The sequence below is a fragment of the Megalops cyprinoides genome, chromosome 21 (assembly GCF_013368585.1).
Source record: "Megalops cyprinoides isolate fMegCyp1 chromosome 21, fMegCyp1.pri, whole genome shotgun sequence".
NCBI lineage: Eukaryota > Metazoa > Chordata > Actinopteri > Elopiformes > Megalopidae > Megalops > Megalops cyprinoides.
Genome location: NC_050603.1, coordinates 716,598 through 740,242, shown reverse-complemented (window position 1 = coordinate 740,242; position 23,645 = coordinate 716,598). Strand labels below are relative to the sequence as shown.

At 44.4% G+C, this 23,645-nt stretch overlaps 1 protein-coding gene across 1 annotated transcript; it reads left to right on the top strand.

Moving 5' to 3' along the window:
- The first annotated feature begins 14,856 nt into the window (after positions 1-14,856).
- Positions 14,857-20,677, top strand: nfe2l3 (nuclear factor, erythroid 2-like 3). Its single transcript, XM_036515996.1, has 4 exons — positions 14,857-15,425; positions 17,810-17,923; positions 19,063-19,185; positions 19,350-20,677. The coding sequence occupies exons 1-4, from the start codon at positions 14,910-14,912 to the stop codon at positions 20,451-20,453; spliced, it is 1,857 nt and encodes a 618-aa protein (XP_036371889.1). The 5' UTR covers positions 14,857-14,909; the 3' UTR covers positions 20,454-20,677.
- Positions 20,678-23,645: the final 2,968 nt, after the last annotated feature.

Sequence of the window (23,645 nt, the reverse complement as noted above, 5' to 3'; positions counted from 1 at the left end):
TTATTCTGAGCGCTTTCGTGCCATGTTCTGTATAACCCTCTGTGTTTGTGTTTCCACAGGAGAACAGTGCCAGCTGCTGAAAAAGCCGGCGTCTTATCAAAGCAGGCCATCTCCACGTCTGACAGAAAATCCGTCGTCCCTGGGTTTGCTGTAGAAATGTCCTGTCAGCACCTCCCAGAGCTGATCCCCTTCTCTCTCAGAGAGCTGACCCCCCTCAGAAAGCGGACCCCCCCCCCCATCTCTCAGAGAGCCCCTCCCCCCCACCAGTGCCAGACCAAACCCCACAGGCGGGTCAGATGCAGGTCTAGTCATTTCCATCCTCCTGATTGAACTGCAAATCAGACACTCTGTTAATGTATGTGTGTGTGAAAGTGTGTGCATGTGTGTGTGTGTGTATGTGTGTGTGTGTGTGTGTGTGTGTGTATCTGACTGTAGGTGTGTGTAAGTGCGTGTGTGTGTGTGTATCTGACTGTAGGTGTGTGTAAGTGCGTGTGTGTGTGTATAGGTGCGTGCATGTATGTGTGTGTGTGTGTATGAAATGTCCTGCTCTCACACCATAGTATTGTGTTGTCATAGTGACCTAAGATGATAACAGGTCTGGTGCACTCTCATCACATGTAGGTAGCGCACTGTTACCACAGTACGAAAGAACATGCACAATTCCCTGTGCTACATTACTCACTGCAAGGAGCCTCCCACATATTGGGGCCACAATGAACCTGAATTCATCTCCCACATAATGGGGCCACAATGAACCTGAATTCATTTTAAAAAATGGGCATCGTTTGACAACATGTAAATACATTTTCAGGTCACGTGTTCATGGCTGCATTGGTGACTTATGTCAGTGACCGAAAAGCAGTTGCGTTTTCCTAGTGATTATCTTAAGCTTTTCAGTTTATCGCCACTGTTTTTGGGTTTGCAGATTTATTTGAAGTAACGCGCAGGGAATAGGGTTGGAAATTGCTGCTTTAATCGTCTTTGATTCCAGTCCTCGTGCAGCTGAGAAATTGTTACAGTTTGGATAATTATTTAGTGTTTCATTCACTTGTCTCTGAAGAGAGTGGGATGAATGCTGGGCATTGCGCCTGAGGGCTGTCAGATTGCATGGTTTCATGATTTTCCCACAACCAATATTCCATGTCATCTGTCTCCGCTCGCGAGGATGATGGATTGTGGGAAAAGTGACAAAGAGGCCGCGCGGACGTAGAGCAGCGTCTGCATTTTATCTGACTGGCCAAAAAATCAGAGCTGTCAGGAATATTACTGTGCTGCTGTTAAGTCAAAATGCTGTATTTAAAGACGGTTGAGTACATCGGCGAAGCGGCCGGAGTGAAAACCACTCGCTTTGCAGAAACATCTCTTTGTTGTTTCACCGGCTCTCCTCCCAGTCAACACTTCGCGCGTGCTTTTATTTCGCAGCTAGTTCGTTCTGCAGACCTCCCATAATGTATTTGCAAGACCAACTCGCAGATTTCGCCATAATAAAACCGTTGTGTTTAGTTTTATGAGTGTAAAGTTTGCCCCAGTTCTCCGGTTCATAATCAACAGCAGTGCAACGCTTGCTCGAAGATGGGTAGGCAGCGCCTCCCACTGGACAAAATGTTCCTTCGGTTCTGAACTTGTCTCTCGCCGCCTGTACTGTTGGACACACGGTATTTAGCACCTTCATGTGTATATATTTTACAATTAACTTTCCATTTAGAGGAATATTTAAAATATTTCAATTTAGATTCCATTCACATGCATAATAACACAACACTTTAGAATGTAGAATATTTAATAACATTGTTTCCTTTTATTATTTTTTCCTAATACACACTTCCCTCATCGCTACTGTGAAACACGGGACAAAAACTGGCTGGGTTTACAACAACGGAGAGAAACAGAGGAATGAAAACTGCTGCTTTCATTAAGCTTATTTATTACTACAATCGTCATTCTATCTTAAAATGGCTTCCATATGCCTCCGCTGTGGGGCGCCAAGGAGTGTGCCAAAATGACGACAAACTCGTCAGTCCCGTCCTTAACAAAATGGCAATACGATTGGTTTGCCACACGTGTGACGTAGCACAGAGTAAACCAATAAAATGTACCGTCTTTCAAAGGATTCATTTGATTGGGTTGAGTGTAGGTGTCAATCAAAGCTGAGTTTTGGTTCTCGAGGGAAAGTTCGGCCAGTTGGTTTCTGGAAAGTCTCGAGGAAAGAGCTCCGCGCGGTGAAAAGCTGCGCGCGGGACGGCTGGTATAGTTTGTGAGATTAATTCCTAATCATGTTATAAAACAAAACGAAAATGACAAACCGCACTCCCTATTAAATGAATATATAATTTATTTGAAATATAGAACATAAGAGAATTATTCTGTTACATTAATATTAATAGATTTGCTGAAATTACGACCTACAATACTTTGACATGATAATACTATAATGCTTACACTTTAGAAATATAATTTGTTTCGGATGGATTCCTGACTTCCCCATCTGATATGTGGCAGTCCTAATCCCTTTATGGTGTCCGTTTATTTATACATTTAGGAGTGAATTTTTGACCTACATTTAAATGAGAATATATTTGGATGTAACATAACTCATTATCGTGTGGCAGTGTCTGGGCCATGGATTCAGATTTATTGTATAATTAGCTCATGTGTGCGCAGTCCTCTCCTTGGTAATATAAACTCTTCAGATAATTTAGCAAAATATCTACATACCTGTAACCATATCCTTATAAATAGTAAAAATGTGCCTCTTTTGGAAAATTTATTTTATTGACACTGAGTTTGTTTAATCTTTATTTATTTGGTTGATTTTAATGTATGTAATCATTGCTGGTGGAATTTTAAAATAATTGTAAAAAGTACAAGTATAAAAGTAATAATTACTAACAAATAAAAATAATTGTTATTTTGTATGAACTCCTCAGACCTCAACATTTTGAAAGCTAATGAAAGGGTGGCCCTTTTTAAAGCTTTGTTTCTTATTGTAGTCACATGCTTGCTTCTCCTTCTGTGCTCTCACACATAGGGTTATGAAATGCCCGCAGTGCAGGCCACATCCAGGGTCTGCCACAGGATAGTGATGTAGAAAGTAATAATTACAATGGCAGTTACATTATAAATGCCCAACTGTAGCATGTAACATAACAAAACATGACAAAAATCCCTCAAAAAAACGTTTGACCAAGATTTTAAAAAGAAATAACTTTTAACAATAAATATATTGTGGGTTATTCAAAGGGCCAGCTTCAACTACCTTGGAGTATTTTGTAATGTGTGTTGGTGAAAGGCCTGCAGTGGCCTGGCTCTCACGCTACAGACTAGCGCTCACTGTCCATGTAACGCGACAACTGAATACTACTTCCTCTCAACAATTCGCTAACTTTAGATCCCAGTATGCTTTGCGGCACGCCACAAGTTAAGCGCATGTGCAGTGGTGTTCTGCCGGTCACAGAAACGTCACGGTTTTTTGACCAATCACTTTGTAATTGTGTGGGACGGCCTCCTGCAATGATTTAAGAGACTGGCCGTAATAAATCTGTCCAGAACGTCACGAAGGTGATTTAAGTTCGTCTTTGTATCGTTATGAAAATACTGCTGGATTAATAATTGCCTCGCTGCTGGGTTTAGATGCACTTGAACCGACTATTTTTACCAGATTTCAAAGAGTCCAGAGCGCCACAGTTTGAGGACTTTAAACTTGATCCCGCACATAACACTCGAGACTTACTTTTCGGAATCAACTTGCGCAATCTTGCTGTCTTTTGGGATGTGCAACGGAAACAATATGGGAAGACGAATCGTTATCGTTTGTTGTTTCGGGGTGAAACGAGATGTTGCCGTGTGAGAGTGATCTCAGCGATGGTTTAGGCTAAATGAATGCGGCAAAATGTACAGTGATATCCAGCTGTCTGTATTTATTTAGTTAACGACGGTTAGTTTTCCGACAGAGAACTGAGTTTATGGTGAATAAACAATGAGTAAACACCTCTTTGTGTTTGCCTCCCAGATATCGAGGCGGAAAGTTTTCAATCGATCGCGTAAATCTTCTCTTCGGGAGAAAATTTGATGTCAGGGAATGCGTATTTTGCGGTATGACATGCAAATTCAATATGTGAGCATATCCTGACAGATTGGAGGAGGTGTACTATTAATTTAAAATTTTTATCAACAAAAATGCTTCGTAGTATCTTCTAACAACATGTACCACCGCCAAAAACTATTTCCAGCAAAATGACAAGACAAACTTGTCTGTTGAGGGTTATAACGCAGAGCGCTCAGTTACGGTAAGGCATGTAATATGTGTAATGAAATCTGAGGTTGTGCTCAACTAGTTGAAATTCAGTATGTGCACCAATACAAATTCCATATAAATCAGACTTTTCCTTTTACGTCGTCTCCACAATAAATCTTCCAAACGCGTAGGCGGCGGCTCAAGGCTGCCGTGGAAAATCGCTTCCTTTTAGATTGTGATATGATATTGATACGATATAAATTGTGGAAACTGACAAAGCTCGGTTTCATTTCAAAGGAAGCCGCTGGATCGAAATTCGGAAACGCAGTGTGTGTTTTTTCCTATCTGCATACAAATGAGACACAAGCAGCATTTCCAGAAAGGAGACACAGGTCTGCCGATTGGCAATATAACGATCCGGAACAGATCATGTAGGCCTACACAGGGGGACATAATGAGATAAACAATAGCACAGATTTAAACGAAATAACATGACTATGAATATACAAAATGTATGCATTCAATAATGCAAAGTCCATTCAATCCATAAACATACAAAACTACATTACTTTGTTTTCGTTTTATTAGTGTGGAATAAATTTTGCAACGTGGGAGAATGGTATTGCGTGATAAAATGAATAAAATCGAAGCTGTAATGAAGCCATAAAAGAACATAGAGTTTCGCTTAAAATTACGATTTAACCAAACTGCGCATATGAAAGATATATTCTGATTTCAGAGAGCAGAATTAATTGTGAAACGAACGTTTGTTCATGAACGCTGCAGAACGCTGGAGATCTCCTAGTGCTTAACATTGCCAGCAGCGTGGATCCATATGTGGGCTAATAATCTCATGAAAGTCAATCTGTTAAACGTTTGAAAATTAACCAGATTATATCAGTTATAGTTATCTCGCCAAAAACCTAAAACCAGCACCTGCTTTAGTTCTGAAGTTACCCTCCCTGCATTCGGACAGCATAGGCTTCATAACATATACTGATTATTCCGTGAAATTTTAAATATTTTCTGAGGAATAGCACTGAAGTGGTGTTTCCAGTTTTGTGTTCGTTTTATCTTTGTGATGACACGATGAGGATAATTTGAGAAAGGACAAAGCTTTTGTTCCCGTATCTAAAGAGTTTTATAAGAGTAATATCAATTTAACCAGGCAGTCATCTGAGCGGGGTTGGTACTGGATCTCTATAGGCACCACAATATAGCCTATGTACTTTAAATGTTTAAAGAATAATGTTTTATAAAATACTTTGAATATAGTTTTCACTAATTGTACTGCCAACTTTATTTTTCCATCAGTTGCAGAAGGCTACATGTAATATATATAAAATTATTTTCATTTGAAAGTTGTTTTGGAGTCTCAAGGAACGGGCTCATGCAAGAATTTTTCTAAGGATCATGTTTATGTAACAGTTTGAGGCGTGGATTGTGTTTAAACCAATCACATTAAAGGTTGGGAAAGCCCTTTCCGAGGTTACTCTCTCATTGTCGAATCATCTTCCACCTCCCGGACGATGTCATTTTACCAGTGGGCCAATAGAAATCAAGTGTATGAAAAAAAGCACTCCGACACGCCCGTGACGGCCTTTTCCCTATATGGAAGTTCCAACCCCGGAAAGTTAAAACCCTCCAATCAAAATAGTCCTATGGAAATTTCCCATTGGATGGGCGGAGTTAGCCGCTACACAGCAATTCCAGCTGGAAATGTAGACCGTAAGAGGAATTGAATAATATTGTTTTTAAGATAAGAAATATGCAATATTTTGAAAATTTGTTGCAGATAAACCATCGTTAATGTTATAAACTAGGCAAGAGATGGGTGCTCAATGTAGAATAAACAGATAAATAGGATGATCAGTTTGTGTGAACGCAAGTGAATATTTAAATAATAATAATAATAATAAGACTTATTATTATTATAAGTCTTATTATAACTTATTATAACGATATCAACAACGATGATAATAATAATAATAATAAGAAGAAGAATAACGGTACCAACAACGATATTATTATTATTATTATTATTTTGTTGTTGGTGCCGTTATTCTTCTTCTTATTATTATTATTAACAACAACAATCATAATCATAAAAGTTTTTATGATTGTGATTATGATAATCATATGATCATACTCGGTGCTGTGTATCTCTGGTTGTATGTTCCGCCGAACCTCTAACCTGGCGGATGGTGTATTTGCCATCCCAAAAAAAAAAATAATACAATTTCATCAAGGATTAGTTTTACCAACACCATTTGAAATAGGTTATCTTCATTTGAAAATAATATCGAATATGTTTGCAAAAGTCAAATAGTTTGTCATATAATTGAACAAAATCACACAGTTCAAGCTACATACATTCGTTACAGCAACAGATATGCTAGGATGTGTCCGGTGTTCATGAGCTACTTAATGCGCTGGCAATTAAAACCACCGCATGTCCAGATCTTGCTGGTGGAATCTCGCATATACTCACAACACATCGACTGTCAACTTTGGTTGGTACTGAATGCATTTTTATTCATTCATTTAGTTGGGTATAACCTCAAGCAAAGAGAAAGCGGTTGGATTGAGAAAGGCCAGTCTTTATGTTGTAATACGGCATATGATTTAATGAAGAATGCAGACACCTGCCTCCCCCTCTCGGACAGCGGATGTTGTCCGGCAAGTAGGTTTTACTAGATATTTGAAGTCGTAAATATGCGGGCACACTTTTGGGTCGATGGTTACGATCGATCCTGCACTGTGTTCAAATTAAATATTTAAAAGAATATTTAAAGCACCGCAAAGTGCTAGCTATGCAAAGCAGTAAAACAGTAAGCCTATTGTAACTGCAGAAGCCATCAGCGAAATACCGCTTCGTGAGTGTGTGTGTGTGTGTGTGTGTGTGTTGGGGTGGGGGGGTCGCCATTCCCGTATTCACCAGCAGAGGGAGCCGTAAATCGTAAATTGGATTTCCACCGCTGGCAATTCAAAGTGCAGTAGTGATTGACAGTGTTAGACTGTGAATGTGAAAATGTGTAATCTGGTTCTCATAATATTAATTCCTCTTCTTCTTTGTGAATCAGTCGGTTAGACCTGAGGTTGTCAGCGTTCCGCCGCATGCATGTCTGAAAAACGAGTGTGAGATGAATCTGCAGAAACACCTGGAGTCAGCAGCCGGCAGGGGGAGCGCCGTGCGCCCGGGCTGGCCTGGAGCAGAGCGAGCCGTGACCGGGCACGGTTATCACGAGCCAATGTCTGCCACACGTAACCGATCCGGTTCATGTCATAATATCTGGTTATACCCCCTCTCTCTCTTTATTTCCTACTTGCTTGCTTTGGTGGCAGTAAAAACATACATTGAACAGTCTCAGAGCATGAGCATGTCAAACAGAAGAAGCAGTAACACAAGGCAAGTCAGAATGAGGCTAGATCATGTGTCTCATCTTCCCTTCAGGCTCTGCCCACTTCCAAGCTCCCGTTTTCTCCTTCACACTGTAGCAACAGCCCCATTGTTCTTCCTGCTCAGGATTTGGCTCCAGTTCCTCACACATTTTAAACTAGATGGTTTTTCAGTCCAAGCACCTACATGCCATGACCACCTCTTTCTCCCAGCCAGACAAGATTCAGCCTTTTCTCTTTGGTGGCGCCTGGGTCTCACAAAATTTAGTGATCTCTATATTGACAGTGTCTTTGCCACCTTTAATGATCTCTCTAGAAAATTCAAGCTGCCCAGCTCAAGCCTCTTTCGTTGTTTTCAATAACGCCCAGCTTTTCCTGACATGCCGCCATGTTCAGAACTCGATACCATCCTTGAAACCCCACTTGTTTTGAAGGGTCTCATATCTAGAGTCTTTAACATTATTGTATCCCTCAAAGATGTGTCACTTAGCAAGATAAGGACAAACCGGAAAGGAGAGCTTGGGGGGGAGATATCAGACGGTGTATGAGAAGGAGAGCTTGGGGGGAGATATCAGACGATGTATGGGAAGGAGAGCTTGGGGGGGAGATATCAGACGGTGTATGGGAAGGAGAGCTTGGGGGGGAGATATCAGACGATGTATGGGAAGGAGAGCTTGGGGGGGAGATATCAGACGGTGTATGGGAAGGAAAGCTTGGGGGGAGATATCAGACGGTGTATGGAAAGGAGAGCTTGGGGGGGAGATATCAGACGGTGTATGGGAATGTGCATCGGACAGAGTTAACGGGAGTACTTTCTGTGCTCGGCTTGGAGTAATACAATATAAGGTTCTTCACCATATTTACTTCAGTAAATCCAGACTGGCAAAGCTATACCCCAATGTCGATGAAGTATGTGATTGGTGTCACAGTGCTCCTGCTGACCTTACTCATATGTTCTAGTCTTGCCCCCAATTGAGTGGCTATTGGTCTACTATATTCAATACACTTTCCGAGGCTCTGGGCATAGACGTACACCCCAGTGCTCCTATTGCTATTTTCGGTGTTCCAGATGGTGATCAACCAATGAAAAACAAACAAAAGGATAACATTGCCGTCGCTTCCCTATTAGCTAGCAGGAGAATCCTTATAGACTGGAAATCACCTTTCCCGCCAAAGGCATCACTATGGCTAAGTGACTTGATGCTTTTCTTGAAAGTAGAAAAGATAAAATATGGAGTAAGAAGATCATCAAGTAAATTCTACGCTATCTGGGGCTCTCTGATCTCTTATTTTGATAAACTGAAAGTTTTAGCTGAAAACTCATCCTCTGAGCTATAACAGATGTGGTAGCCGCTTGATCCCTTCCTGCTTTTTGCTTTATATTTTCAGTCCTCTGTTCTCTAACTAGGAAGACAAGAGTAACCCTGATGCTGGAAGGCCTGTTAATTTTGTGTACCAGCCTTAGGCTGTAGCTTATATCCTATAAAGTACTTTGTGCACCTGTTTAATGTCACCCTCATTGATTATTGTTATAATAACGATGACAATAGTGATGGTGATAATAATGGCAATAATAATAATTTATAGTTGTCTGTTATTGTTATTGTAGTTATACCATTATTGGAAAGGTTTTTTTTCTCACCAGAAAGGAAAAATGGGTTATCCACCTGAACACCTCAGAAATCAGAGAAGAGGATTTTAACTGTACCAGGCAGGCACCGTTAGAAGTGAAACATACAGCAGAGAAAGGAGTGGATCCTCCAGCCGCTGACAGGAGAAAGGCCTCACCAGCCCCACAGTGGGCAGGGGGTTTAATGACATCATTCCACTGTAACATAGAACTGAACCATTGGAGGGAAGGAAACGTTACAGCCAGAAGAGCTGAGGATTTAAAAAGTGTTACTCAGTAGCTGGACTCTAAATATTTACAGATAATGCAGAGTAGATATTTATATCTTAAGGATTGAGATTTATTAATAGTTTTAATTCTTTTTTTCTTAAAAATCCACAATAAAAATAAAATGAAATATATTTTAATTTTTTAACATTTCCCAAGGACGCAATGCACTGTGATTTTAAGGTCTGATCTCGCGTCTAAGCCTAGTTTATGGTCACAACAGGTCCGTGCAGCCATGGCCAAAGCAAAAGCAGGAAATGTGACCGGTATGACGGTTCGTTTTCATATCGATTTCACAGATAAAACATGACCCTTGTCTACAAGCTTGGTAATTTAATTAAATGTTTATGAATGCAATATACTGACAGCGGGACTCGTTTTTTTAATCAATGTCGTTTGAAGGGGGCGCGGAGCTTAGTCTACGAACAGCAGAGGGCGCTATACCCACATCATACTTTATAGAATTCTTTCTCGAAAATCACGAGCAATAAGCCTGAACATTTAACAATCCGATACCGTACTCATTTTCAAGAAAGTAAACAAAGTTCGGTTTAGGATTAGCCTGTATCCTGGACCACCAAAATAAATGCAGAAATATATAGACTTTGCACGACTTAGAAAATAAACTTTTATTTATGTTACATGAATATAGAACTTTGACACAAATTCATTTACAAGAAAGCAATTGTGAATACACAATAAAAATAGCAACGTATGTGAAAAGACAACTTGTACCTTTTGGAAAACGTTATATCGGTAACATCTTGTAATATCCTATAATCCCAAGGTTCCTGTCGAGTTTGTCTCAAAAGGATGTGCAGTCTTTTCAAAATCGAGTACAGACCAGTTCACTCGGCTGTTTCACACATGAGAAATTCCTTGTCCCGGTGTGCAGTCGGTGTTTGGCGGAGGGTCTCCCGGGCGTCCCTGCGTCTCTGCGTCTCTGAAAACAAAGTTCTGTAGTGCACTGACTTCCATAGTATGCAGAGTCCACGTGTTACAGAACTTTGCATTCAGAAAGCGATCCCTCCTGAGCGTTGCTCAACGCCATGCAAAGGCTTCATTAAGTCAACAAAGCCGTCACATTACGGGATTCAAATGGAAGACAATTAAAGACGTACTCCAAAAATGGCGACAAACTACACACGGATACATAGTTTTGAAGTAAGAATAAGCTGTGATATACAGAGAGATCCTGACCTGTTGTCTTTTATTCATAACTTACAGCAGTGCCACAACTGTCAAGTGTCATTCAATCTCCTATCTAGGACATTTTTCCAGAAATTAGGGACTCATTTTAGTAAAACATGAAATACAGTCTGTCGTAAAATAATACAGTTTTCATTTGCTCACTCAATAACTACCCTACAGTGATCTTCAATATTAGCTAGCTAGTTAGCAAAGCTACCAGTCTAACTTTATCAGTTAGCTAACGTTGCAGCAACAAAACTGACACAGGCAACAAGCAATTTACGCTGGCGCAGCAAGAGGTACTTTTTCAAATTATACAGCTGTCTAAATGCGGTGTCTTCTTAAAACATTAACAACAGAACGAAAAGTCGCTTTCATTGCAAAGAGTCACGGTTAGCTAGTGTGCCATTTAACACAGGCATCCTGTCCTTTATACAACCTACTTAGCCATACAGCTAGCTAGCAAACTAGCCTTCCTCCAGAGCAGAGATTAATCACGGATCCCACGCACAACATGCTCACGGAACTGCAAGCTTTTACCATCTTCCACCACACGGCTTCACCTGCACGATCGTCTCCGGAGAAAACTTTCAATTCTGCCATTTGCCTTCTTGCCGACGTGGAAATTCTGGGTTAGAAACGACCCAGTCTTTGATTGGTCGGTGAAGGTTGGGGTCGAAGGTCACGGCAGACGGGTGAGTACCTGGCGTCTGCAGGCCCCGGAGTGTGTGAGCCTGAAACCTGCGCGGACAAACCCGCAGTACCGACACACCCTTCGAGGCTTAACCTTCCTTTCGTCTCAAACAAGGCATCCAGGAACGAACGACTGCAACGCCATACTCACACCAGCAATGCAACCCCAGCATTAAGTTCATGCATTAAACTCACGACTCTGAAACGTTAAATTAGTTTTGACATTAGAAAAATGGAATCAGAGTTTCTGCTACCACCAAACATTAATAAAAGTAACCACATGCACTTGTATAATGATGCAGTACCGTCAAAACTGTATCCACTGTGGTGAAATTTCATGGTATTTGCTGTAGTTATTAGACAGGGTAGTATAGGCAGGTACAATGTTTACATGAATGCTGCACATGAAGGACAGCAGATGGATGTTACTGAAAACAAACACATGCACACACACTTACACTTACACACATACACACACACACTTACACTTACACACATACACACACACACACACTCTCACGCACACACACACACTCTCTCACACACTTACACATACACTCTCACACACACTTACACACTCACACACACGTGCACACACACACCTCGCTCCCAAACCCCAGGACTGCTCTTTGGACGATTATATGTATGCAAAAAAAAAATGCATTATGAGCTGGGTTAATGCTATGATTGAAAATGTTATTTTTAAGTCCTTACTATTGTACTATAGCAGCATGGCATTTTTGCTAACATGCTGTAATATATGTCTCTTTTACATGCGCTCTGTCAACACATCTGTGTGCAGATTGCAGATGAGTGTTTTCACTGAGCATGTTCTGCAGAAGCAGGTCGGTGCAGATAATGTGCACCAGCCACTGCTGGACCGCTCCCAGAGCCTGTGCTGAGAGCTCTGCGCTGCCCCCGTGCAGAACGGTCAGATCTGTGAACCTTTTCCTTCCCAGATCAGTGGACCTTCCTTTGCAAAATTCCAACAGTAAGTGCATTTACATTTAATTTATCCATTTGGCTTTTATCCAAAGCCGCTTACAAATGAGGCCGAGTGCAAGCAAATAGCCACGCAAGGAGCCAGCAATATTGAAAGCGCTGCATGACCAGATTACAAAAGTTGGCCAGACAAGGTACAAGCTCGCTAGTAGAGATGTAAGTGCATGTAACCATACATTTGAATTTTTTAAGGGTATCAGAGTTAAGATATAGGAAATTGCTGTAGGTGGTAGTGCCAGGTCAGGTGTTCAGGTGAGTGCAGAAGAGCTGTGAACTGAAGTAATAAAAAACAGTGTTTACTCTCACCTGCTGGTACCACCTGCCTTCTGTGACAGGACAGTTATAGTTGTGTATTAAGTTCATTATTGGAGGAAAGTAATTAAAGTAATTTAAAAGTAAATAAATGACAAGCAACCCAACTGCCACCATCCAGGTTCAAGGTCCCATTAGCATCATTAGCATAATGACACACATGGGCTTGAATACAGTATTAAAGGGCATTACTGAAGCAGGCTACAGGACGTCTTAAAGTGCACTACTAAAGCAGGCTACAGGACCGGTTTCAAGATGACTTCTGACAGCAGAACAACAGAACAGAGGTGGACTTCAGTAAATGTAAAGTTTAATTTCCCTTAAGTGACAGAATAGCTTAGCAGGACTCGCAGTGGAGCCAGAGACCCTGAGAGTGTTGCAGACCAGGCTTGACACAGCACTGGAGATGCTTTAGATTACTTAACTCAGTATCTTACTGATGTCTTGTAATACTTCTCGATAACTACTCTTAGTGTGGTGATACACTGATTTGGCTCTGGGTAAGAGCGTCTACTACATGATGTAATGTAATGTAATTACAGGCAGAATGGTGAGTCTAGATGGACTGACTATCCAGTTTTCTGCCATTAAACATATTTTGCTGGAAGCACAGATGCAGAAAGGACTTGATATCTTATGAGTCTGAAGTGTAAAAAGCAGTTCTTGCAATTTCGTTACCTCTGGAAACTATTCTGAGTTAAGTGCTTGTTTTCTCTCTATGATTTTAACCCTTCACAGTACTGCCTCTCTGCCCCACTGTCGCCCTCCCGCCCAAACCTGACACCCCTTTGGCTGAGGGAACACTGTCAGCACTTTATCGGCACTTTATCAGATGAGGCAGAAACAGGGCTGTATGCTGAATCCAGGCCACGCTGTGTCATACTTCTGCGTAGTTCTCTGCCCTGCACACGGCGGCACCGAGGGCCGCTTGCATAGCTTACATTCTGTCCTGCGGGATAATTACCTGCTCCAGGGCGCAGCCGCAGCGCCCCACCTGGGAATCAGACCTGCAAGCACAGGGGTACAAACTCAGCTGCTGGGCCCTTTTAGCAAAGCAGCAGCCAGTGCAAGAGCCACAAACACATTTAAACTGACAAACTGCCGCCACCCGGACGGGATAACCCACACGGGATAACCCACACGGGATAACCCACTGCCACGTCTGACCGCATTCGGACCAGCTCTGTGTTTGTTTAACCTGAAGGTGCCAACCGTGACCAGAGGCTGTGAACATCGAGCCAAAAATAGTGTCATCTCTGGGGTGTCTGTTAAATTTTAATGTTGGTTTTTGATTAAAGTGTAAATATGTCATTCTATTGTTGCTGTTTCTCACGTCAATGATCCTAAATACCACGTTAAAACGACGGCAAAACACTTTTTTCTGATACACCAATACTTTCTGCCTTCAAAACAGGTCCAGGATCGGCTCAACCATTCCCTGTTCCTTTCCGGCCGTTATGTTAAAAAGAGACAGATCCGCGGGGAGAGCTTGGGGCCAGAAGGTATTCACTATTTAAAAATGATTATGTGTTTAGACAAGTCATCTGCTGTCACTTCAGGGGCACGAATGTGCTTTTCACGAAATACTGTCACGACTCTGCTTGCCGCCCCGAAAACCGCCCAGCTACAAAAAACACCAAATTCTCCACCTGCTGTCAGATGAAACTCGGTGAAATTTAGAACGCAGCGCACCCTCATCGCGCTCAATTTCTATTGGATATTCTTGTCACATGGTACATTCTCGCCAATAAGAATCTAGTGCTTTACAGTGACGTAATAGTGCAAGTTGTGGCCGCCGGCTGTCGTTTTGTATTATGCAAATCTCTCCATCAGTCTCCTCCCCATAGTGCAGGGAGAGGGACATGCTCGAGAGGTCCAGGAAATTTAGTTAAAAAGAGAAAGCAAGACTGATATTAATTCGCTTTATCGCTTAACTTGGACAGGAGGCTAACAAGAGGGAACCACCTCGCACACGGGCTGTAGCATCGCGCTTGTAAAAAGCATGTTTGAGCTCGGAACTTGCATTAAGCCGGTAGCCGCTCTGACATTTTTGCCGGTTGGGGCTGTTCTCTTTGTCTGATTCAGAGGAGCGTGGTCTTTTGTCCGGGTTGGTCTTTGTTTAAGAGAAAGAGAGGCTGACAGGTTGTATTTTTATCGTCTGTATTTTTATTGTAGTTTAAGATGCTACACATGAAGAAATACTTCACAGAGGGACTTATTCAGTTTACGATTCTGTTAAGTTTAATTGGTGTTCGCGTGGATGTCGATACATACTTGAACGGCTATCTCTCACCACTCTTAGAGACGAATGTTGGGCCGAGTTCGGCGTACATACAGACACCTTTTCATATTTTAAGGGACACTTTGGACGGTAATAGTTTGCATCCGAAATGTCCGGATTTGGACAGCTATTTCTTGAGCAGGAGGCTGCTGAATGAGGTGCGTGCGCTGGGCTCCCCGCGCTTCCCCACGCAGCTGAGCGCGTGGCTGGTGCACCTGGTTCCTGCAGAGTCGGAACCGGCCGAACCGAACCAAACCCAGAACAGCAGCGGTGCCGATGGCGACAGCAGCAACCACAGCGATGTGGAGGACGACGACAGCTGCCTCTTCTACTGCAGACGACACCTTGAAAATGACAGCCAGCCTGCGGCTCCGGAGACGGGCACAGGGCCGTGCCCCGGCGAGCTGTCCAAAGAGGTAGCTAGCGAACAGTGTCGCCTGTCGATCATCAAACCTCATGATCCGTATGTTTCAGACGCAGCATAATTATAAAGTCAAGTGGCAGTCTTCTGTCATAAGCCGTGAGTACTTCAGAGTAGGTAACGTTTGTAACATTTTCGGTGATTTCACTTCGAAGCTAGCCTACTAGCTTTCACTTTCTCTTCTCGAAATGGATCGAGTCAAACTGCTATCCACGCAGCTGGCTGAATGTGTGAACTGAGGAACATTGTTTTATGCGTGCTTCACCCATATGGTTATTATACGAACATTATTCCCGTGCGCAGCGGTGCTGTAGCTATGCGGATGTCTCGGATCGATTGCACGCGTTTTTTCCGCACAGCCTATTGTGTGTCGGCCCTGCGTGTCACAGAGGTTACAGGGCCGTGCGCATGTAGTTCTGACACTCCTGGAAAAAAAGGAAGTTTGCGGAAGAAACAGCTTTCAGTAAATCCTTGCTTTGTCTTAGTTCAGGTAGTTTTGACAGTCACTGCTAACGGTCCTGGATGTGAACCCCCCCAAAAGTTCCAGTACAAAGTGACTTTAGAGTTGGCTAAGAGACGCTCTTGTCAGGTCCTCTGGGGCATACACAAAAGAATTGAAGTCTGTCCTGAGCACCTGTTGTAAAAACGATCACCTTGGCAACGACACATGCCCCATCTCTGGCTGGAGGCAGCCTCCGTCTTTGCAGGACATGGTTTTAGGTATTCGATCACGTCCGTGGAACAGGGATCACCTACGGCTCGTGCTGCTGCGTTTTTTAATGACTCCTCTTTCACTGGACAGTAAACCAAAACACGTTCCTTTAGCCCTCTTGCTGATTATGATATTCATAAAGACTGAGAATAATCACTAGTACAGATGCTAGTAACCTATCAACCCCCCTTTGTTTGACAAATTTAGGAAGATCAAATGACAAGATCTCACACATACCATCGAGTAACGAGGTTTTCTGTGGGTATGGTGTGGAGTCTCTGCTGGCAGATTGGGGTGTTCAGAGACCCAGTGTTAGTACAGGCTGTAACTGCTCTGCACTTTCTGAAAGCATCATTACCACATCGCAGAAGCCTTTTGCGCTGGAATCTCTCCAAACAGGGAGCCGTGGAAACCCACAGGCGAACAGGCAGAGCAGAGCAGCGCCCGCTTCAGAAGCGTCTCCGCGCCCCGACCTCTGCTGCAGCCTGTTTTTCCAGTTAGAGAGCTAACTGTCTCACTACAGCACACGCCACAGGACAGCCTGGGCTCTGCAGAGAGAAGTCATGGATTATGTATATTATATATTATATTTTATTTACCTGTTTATGCATAACATCCTGATTGTGGTATGTCAACATGCTTCATTCAAGTTTGTCACATACTCACATTCTTCTCACTCTTTCACACTAGGATAAATAATATTCTTAATTTACTTTTTACATTTATTGAGTTGAGTTGAATGATTGTGTTTTTGACCCTGATTTGATGAATTAAAGTGTATCCAGGGAAAAAATAACAGAATGTAATTGTTTGGTAAAGTTTTGTTTCTGAAAGACAAATTAATTACTCGTATTGTCTTAAACTTATCTCGTGTGCTTTGACAGAGAAAGTGTTAATGACTGCATTTTATGAAATGCTGACAGGAGCAGTTGGAACAGCACTCCAGGAGTTGTTATATTCCCTTGAAGACAAACTGAAATCGGTGACTTGTATGTAAATGCTTAGTGACATTTAAATTATGTAACAGGCAGCAAAGCGTATAACCTGTACATGCAGAAGCCTATTTCAAACACTCCAGTCATTAAGTACAAGCTGAAGCAGATCTTTCTGGAGTGTAAAATGATCAGCAGGTCATGAATTTTATTCCTCCTGTGTTAAAGAAACAAAAGATACTGATTGTATTTCTCCATACAGAGGGACAGAGTCTCATTGAAGCTCTCATTGTTAAAGTAATTCGTCTTTGACATCCTCTAAATCTCTCGCTCTCTTTCTCACACACACACACACACACACACACACACACACACACAGCACACACACAGCATTTTATTTTTACCCATCATTTCAGGGTAACTTCCAAATATTTACTGTTCATGTGTGTAGCTGCTATTTGTTCATTTGAGGTGAGTGCATTGCTTAAGAGTGCAATAGAAGTGACACACCTTGAATCACACCTGGAAGCCTGTGGTTACCTGCCCAGCTGCAGTCTCCTAGCTCACCTCCACACCCACATCTCAGAAATGAAGACACAAACAGGGGTGAAGAGAGGATTTTGGGCCTGTGGGGTTACCTTAACAGTGGGAACTTTAAGTGCCAGCGTTCCAGAAGAGAGGAGAGGATGTTATCAGAGATGTGTGTGACGCCTGTCTCTCCTCCGCCCCCCACAGGATGCTGAGGCGGTGGGGGCTGCCAGGCGGAGAGTGGAGGACAGACCTGCAGCAGCGGAAGGGGGGGTCAGCGCAGACACGCCCATGCTCACAGACTCCGCCCTGGGCTCTGAGGTACGCCCCCTCCACGTGGCTACGCCTTCATCCTCACACCCCCAGCCTGTGCAGCAGAACTCAGTCATTCCTCTTGCTGTGCATACGGGCTGCGTATTCACCAACGGTGTCCAGCCTGAGCACGGTGCTCAGAGGTGCAGCAGCAGCTCACACTCCCAGCAGAGCCTGCTGCCTGTGAGGCACCCAGTGCATCTCCCACTGCTCCACACTGCTGCCTGTGGGGCATCTCTCCAGTGTATCTCCCACTGCTCCACACTGCTGCCTGTGGGGCATCTCTCCAGTGCATCTCCCACTGCTCCACACTGCTGCCTGTGAGGCACCCAGTGCATCTCCCACTGCTCCACACTGCTGCCTGTGGGGCATCTCTCCAGTGTATCTCCCACTGCTCCACACTGCTGCCTGTGGGGCATCTCTCCAGTGTATCTCCCACTGCTCCACACTGCTGCCTGTGAGGCATCTCTCCAGTGTATCTCCCACTGCTCCACACTGCTGCCTGTGGGGCATCTCTCCAGTGTATCTCCCACTGCTCCACACTGCTGCCTGTGGGGCATCTCTCCAGTGTATCTCCCACTGCTCCACACTGCTGCCCAGTGCTGTTATCCTGCACTGACAACCCTTTAGGCATTATCAATATATAATATAATGGTATTGATAAAATATCTATACGTTTAATAACTGTAATTTGATAAGGGCAAGCTAGAATGAATGTTATTGGGCAATTGTGTCACATGGCATTGAAAATATTCAGCATAACCCAGATGACATAAACATTTGCCAGAGTTTAAAATTTAACCAACCTTTTATTTCTAATTCAGGCAGGTCTGGGGTGATTTTCCAAGCCCACCTTTTCAGTTTTGTCCAATAAACTTTACAGATGATTAACTTTGAAGTCAAATAACTCCAACCAAAGGCCAGTTTTTTTAAAAAGTGTTCTGGTCAGCATGATTTTACTTCATCATTCACTGACTGATTGACTGGCTGGCTGGCTGGATGATTGACTGGTTGTCTGATTTAATTGGCTGATGACTGGCTGGCTGACTGATCTGATAAGCAGTCAGTCATCCAGCCAGCCAATCTGAGGTGATCTCAGAGCCTTTACCCTGAAACGGTTCCTGTAGCACTGTGTTTCTGTGTTGCAGGGTCTCCCTGGCAACGGCGTGGTACTGCTGGGTGATTCGCTGTCCAGCCCTGAAGCCCAGGTCTTCCCCACCGGAGACATAGACCAGCGCTGGCAGGACTTCCTGTCTCTCCCAGGCCTGGACGTGAGTCAGAGACGCAGTGGCACTGAGTCTGTTTGCGAGGACTGAGAGGAAGCACTTGTCTGTAGATTGACGGTGTGGGATCATGGTGGTCACTCTGGGTGTGGTGAATAAAACGCCATGTGAAGTAGTTGATGAAATGTTGCATTTATGTCTCTGTCTCCCAGGATTTGGACCTGGACGTTGTGCCGCGGGCTGCGGACCTGGGCGTGGACATCAGCTCCGCGCTCAGCCAGGACGTGAGTCTGCAGGACGCCATGGTGATAGGGGGTGGGGCCGGCCGGGGCCTGGAGCAGCGCCGCATGCTCCGGCTGGAGTCCTCCAACTCCTCGCACTCGTACCCGGCGCTGGACGGGGCTGACCTGGCCGTGCAGCTGTTTGGCGGGGCGGAGAACGGTACGGGGAATGGGACGTCCCGTGGGGGCATGTCGGGCTTCCTGGACGAGGCGGTGTTCGAACAGATCAACCTGCTGGGGCTGGGCCTGGAGGGCGTGGCCTCGCTGGAGGAGCGGGACTCGGATTCGGGGCTGTCTCTGGGCTCCGGCTCCCGCAGCGTGGCCTCCCCTGGACCCTCCGAGGTGTCCTGTGAGGACGAAGGCGCCGTGGGGTACAGCAGCGACACCGAGCCGCCCGCCTGCTCCATGCACCTGGCCGAGGCAGTGCGGCATGACCACACCTACCCTGCGCCGCCACGGAGCGGGGCCGGCTGTGGGCGGGGCGCCGCTCCCCTGAGGGAGGTGAAGAAGGAGGCGGTGAGTGAGGAGGAGGAGGAGGAGGAGGAGGAGCTGAGCCGGGATGAGCAGCGTGCGCGGGCACTCTGCATCCCGGTGTCGGTGCCGGAGATCGTCAGCATGCCTGTGGAGGACTTCCTGGAGCTGCTGGGGGGACGGGGCCTGACGGGGGCGCAGGTGGCCCTGCTGCGGGACATTAGGCGGCGCGGGAAGAACAAGCTGGCGGCGCGAAACTGCCGGAAACGCAAGCTGGAGGTGATCAGCGAGCTGGAGGAGGAGGTGCGGAGGCTGGGCCGGCAGCGAGACGGCCTGCTGCGAGACCACGCCCACAACGCCAAGGCGCTTGGCGTGCTCACGCAGCGGCTGGACCAGCTGTCGCGCGATGTGCTGTCCCGCCTCCGCGACCCGCAGGGCCGGCCCCTCAGCCCCGCCCAGTACAGCCTGCACTGTGGCCCTGACGGACAGGTGTCAGTCCTCCCACGTGGGCGTGGCCCCCCCCAACCACGCCGCGACAAGAGGAAAAAGGACAAGAAGCACTGACCTCTGACTCGGAACTGCATCAGCTCATCTCCTCTCTGAGCCCCCTGGTTGAGCCCTCTGCGGACCACAGGCCAGAGAGGGGCGACTGTAAACTTCTGTAAATGGTGAGATTATCTTTACGTTGTAGGCGGGTGCTGGACCACTGCACTGGTGTGCTGACATTCGGCATTCTGGCCTAGAGCTTTACAAAGCAAACAAATCTGAAAAAAAAAATACCTGGGAGTTCAAAGCAAAAGAAGTTGAATATTATAGGCCCCGAGAAGGCTGTTTGAAAACACTGGAGTCTGAAGTTAAAGGTTAAAAAGTGATTCAAAAAATAGATTGTATTTCAACATAGAGTATACTTTGTGTGCGTGTTGCAGCTGTGATTGGCTCTGCTGCAGAGTCTCCGCCTCTCAGTAGAGGATGGTGGGGGGTGAGACTGGGGATGCATGGGCTGATCCTGAGGTCAGTGGCTAACATACTGGTGGGGAGTGAAATACAAAGCGAACAGGCTAATGTGTACTTTAAAATGGCTGTGGACTTCAACTCCCATGAACACCTCTGTGAAATGCACGTCCTATTTTGCCCAGGTCTGGCCAGTTTGTATCTCTGGTGAGTATGATTGGTTTTCTTGTGGTTTGGCTGGTGATTCTGTTGTTGTGGAGGAGGAAATGTGGGTGTGATCATGAGAGATGGCAGAAGCAGACAGTATGTTACCGGACACCACTGGAAGATCAGCAGCAGAATTCACCAGCTTGCCTGAAAAGGCTCATCGGATGCTAACCGTGGGAGCGGTGTTGCCCCCTGGTGGGAAGCTTATTCTACTTCAGTATCGACCACTGTCTGACATCAACCTGTGGCTTTAGATAGGGTTTAGATCTCTGTATTCTCTGGGGATAACAATTTAACATTAGCAGATAAGTGACCTTACTGTGTTGATATAGAAACTTTTGTGGTTTCTTTAATGAATCCTTGAATTTGTGATATGCACTGTAGTGTACAAATTCATATTTTTATAAGTGTTCTAATCTCATGCTATTTCCTTAAATTTTGAATCTGCAGATATCCAAAACTTAATTTATTAATGAAAAAATAAGATGGTTTGTGTACATTGTTAGTTTTAAAGCACAATAAATGTCATTTGCTTTGGTAAAGTGTCCCTCCCCCTGGGCATGAGGGTGTGGCCAGGGGAGATGTCCGTTGAAAATAACGGTGTCTGATTGGCTGTGAGCGCGTGGAAAGTCTGCCCGCTTATTTGTCCTTTTGTGCTTTTTGACATCTGCTGATCAGAGATTTTAAATGATGTTACTCAATGTTCTGTGACAAAATCTGACTGCTTGTCACTGGTGGACACAATAAGGATGCAATTCTGTCAGATTCTGCACAGGTGTCAGAAGCACGTGGCTAACGTGCTAACACAGGGCACAACGGCAGGCATCTTCGCTATCAGCTGCAGTCCATGTGCTTTCAAATGATCAAAAAGTGAAAGTTGTCCACAATATACATTATTTTAGCTTGCACTTTTTCTTTTTGTAAATTGAGTATCCACACTGATAACAATGTGATACATGTTAAGAGTTCTGAAATCTGATGTTGCTAAAATTGGGGAAAATGTAACACCTGCTACTGACCTAGCAAGCTACTTAGAGGATGCACTGTGCTGTCTGGCTTCCTGAGTTTTTCTAATGCAAAACTGCATTAACACATTAGCTAGCTAGGCGTGGAAAGACTGCTTAGTTGACATGCTAGTGGAACAGTGGCTACTGTCATGATTTTAGACATAAGACTGGACCCCTTTGAGGGAGTGTGAGGTACATGGTCGGGGGGGGGGTTTCCACTGACCACGAGCTGAGCAGGTGCTGGGGGCAGCCGAGGCCGAGCCGCGAGGTCACACGCAGAACACCGATGCGGGACAGCAGAAGAAGGGCACCCTGGGATTGCGGTGCGTGTGGAGACGGAAGCTTTCGTCCTCTATCAGATTTGCGATGTGTTATGTTTGCATGTAAGCATGGAAGTCTCAGTTTGGAGTGTGAAGATCTTTTCTGAGTGGAGTGAAATATGGCAGAAAAACACATGTAATACTTTTGTAATGAGTGTAATGTGATGCCATGTTTTATAAGAAAGAACACTTCACCACCACCACCCCCCCATCACTCTGTGTGTGTCTGGAGATGGATTTTGGGGGGCATTTGTTTTGTTTAAGCTCCTCATGCATAAGAGTGTGCTTAAAATCCATTTTAATGTTTTTTTATTTTCTTTTGTACTTGGTTGGACCCTAAAGGCCATTCCTTGTTTTGTTGCTGTTTTTTAAATTGGGTTTATTTTGTGTGTTTTTGTTGGGTGAGGGAGGGGGGGGGGTCCTGCACTGAGACGCCAGCAGTCTCATGTGCAGGACCTTCATGATGATTTGTCAAAATAAAAAGGAAAACATTAACCTGCTTTTCCTGAGAGTTTCTTGGGCTGGCAGACCTAAGCATCTCATTTCACTTACACATATCGTCTGATTTTCTTCAAATGTCACAAATCGCAACATGAACAACACTCCTAAAACCCACAGGCCTCTACACTGAAGGTCTTGTGTCAGTGAGCATGGAGTACTCCTTATAACTCAGACTAATCTGAAGACAAGTAAAGTAGAACACATGTATATCCTAATTTGGAAACTTTTATCCAGGGTGATTTAAAAAACATTTGTAGATGATTCAAACGCAGATGACAGAATATGACTATAATATAAATTCCAATGTACCAGCACAGTGAATAGCATGTAGACTCTGACCGTAAACACCCTGATAATTTATTTATGGGTACTGCAGGTTCAGCACCAGTCAGAATTTGAGTAAATTGGCATCAGGTTGAAAACTGCTAAAAGAAAAGCATATAATGCTAAAACATTGATGCCTAACAATAGCCCTATTCGCCCGGTGCACAAGATGGCGTCGCAACTTCCGGTTTCTGCGTGGTGTGCATCACTGTTTCCGGTTGTAGTAGTTGTGAGGGGAATTGCGGGAAAACTTAGATAGCAATAGCGATAATGAGTGTTTTTAAGGTTAAGGAGAAAAGGTTAACATATCAGCGGCAAGAGGAGAAAACGTCTCTACACTGTTGTGTGCCTCGATGTGCTAATTCGTCGAGGTACAACTCGGAGATTAGTTTTCATCGGTTTCCAATCGATCCTGGGGTACGGGCTCAGTGGCTCATTGAAATCCG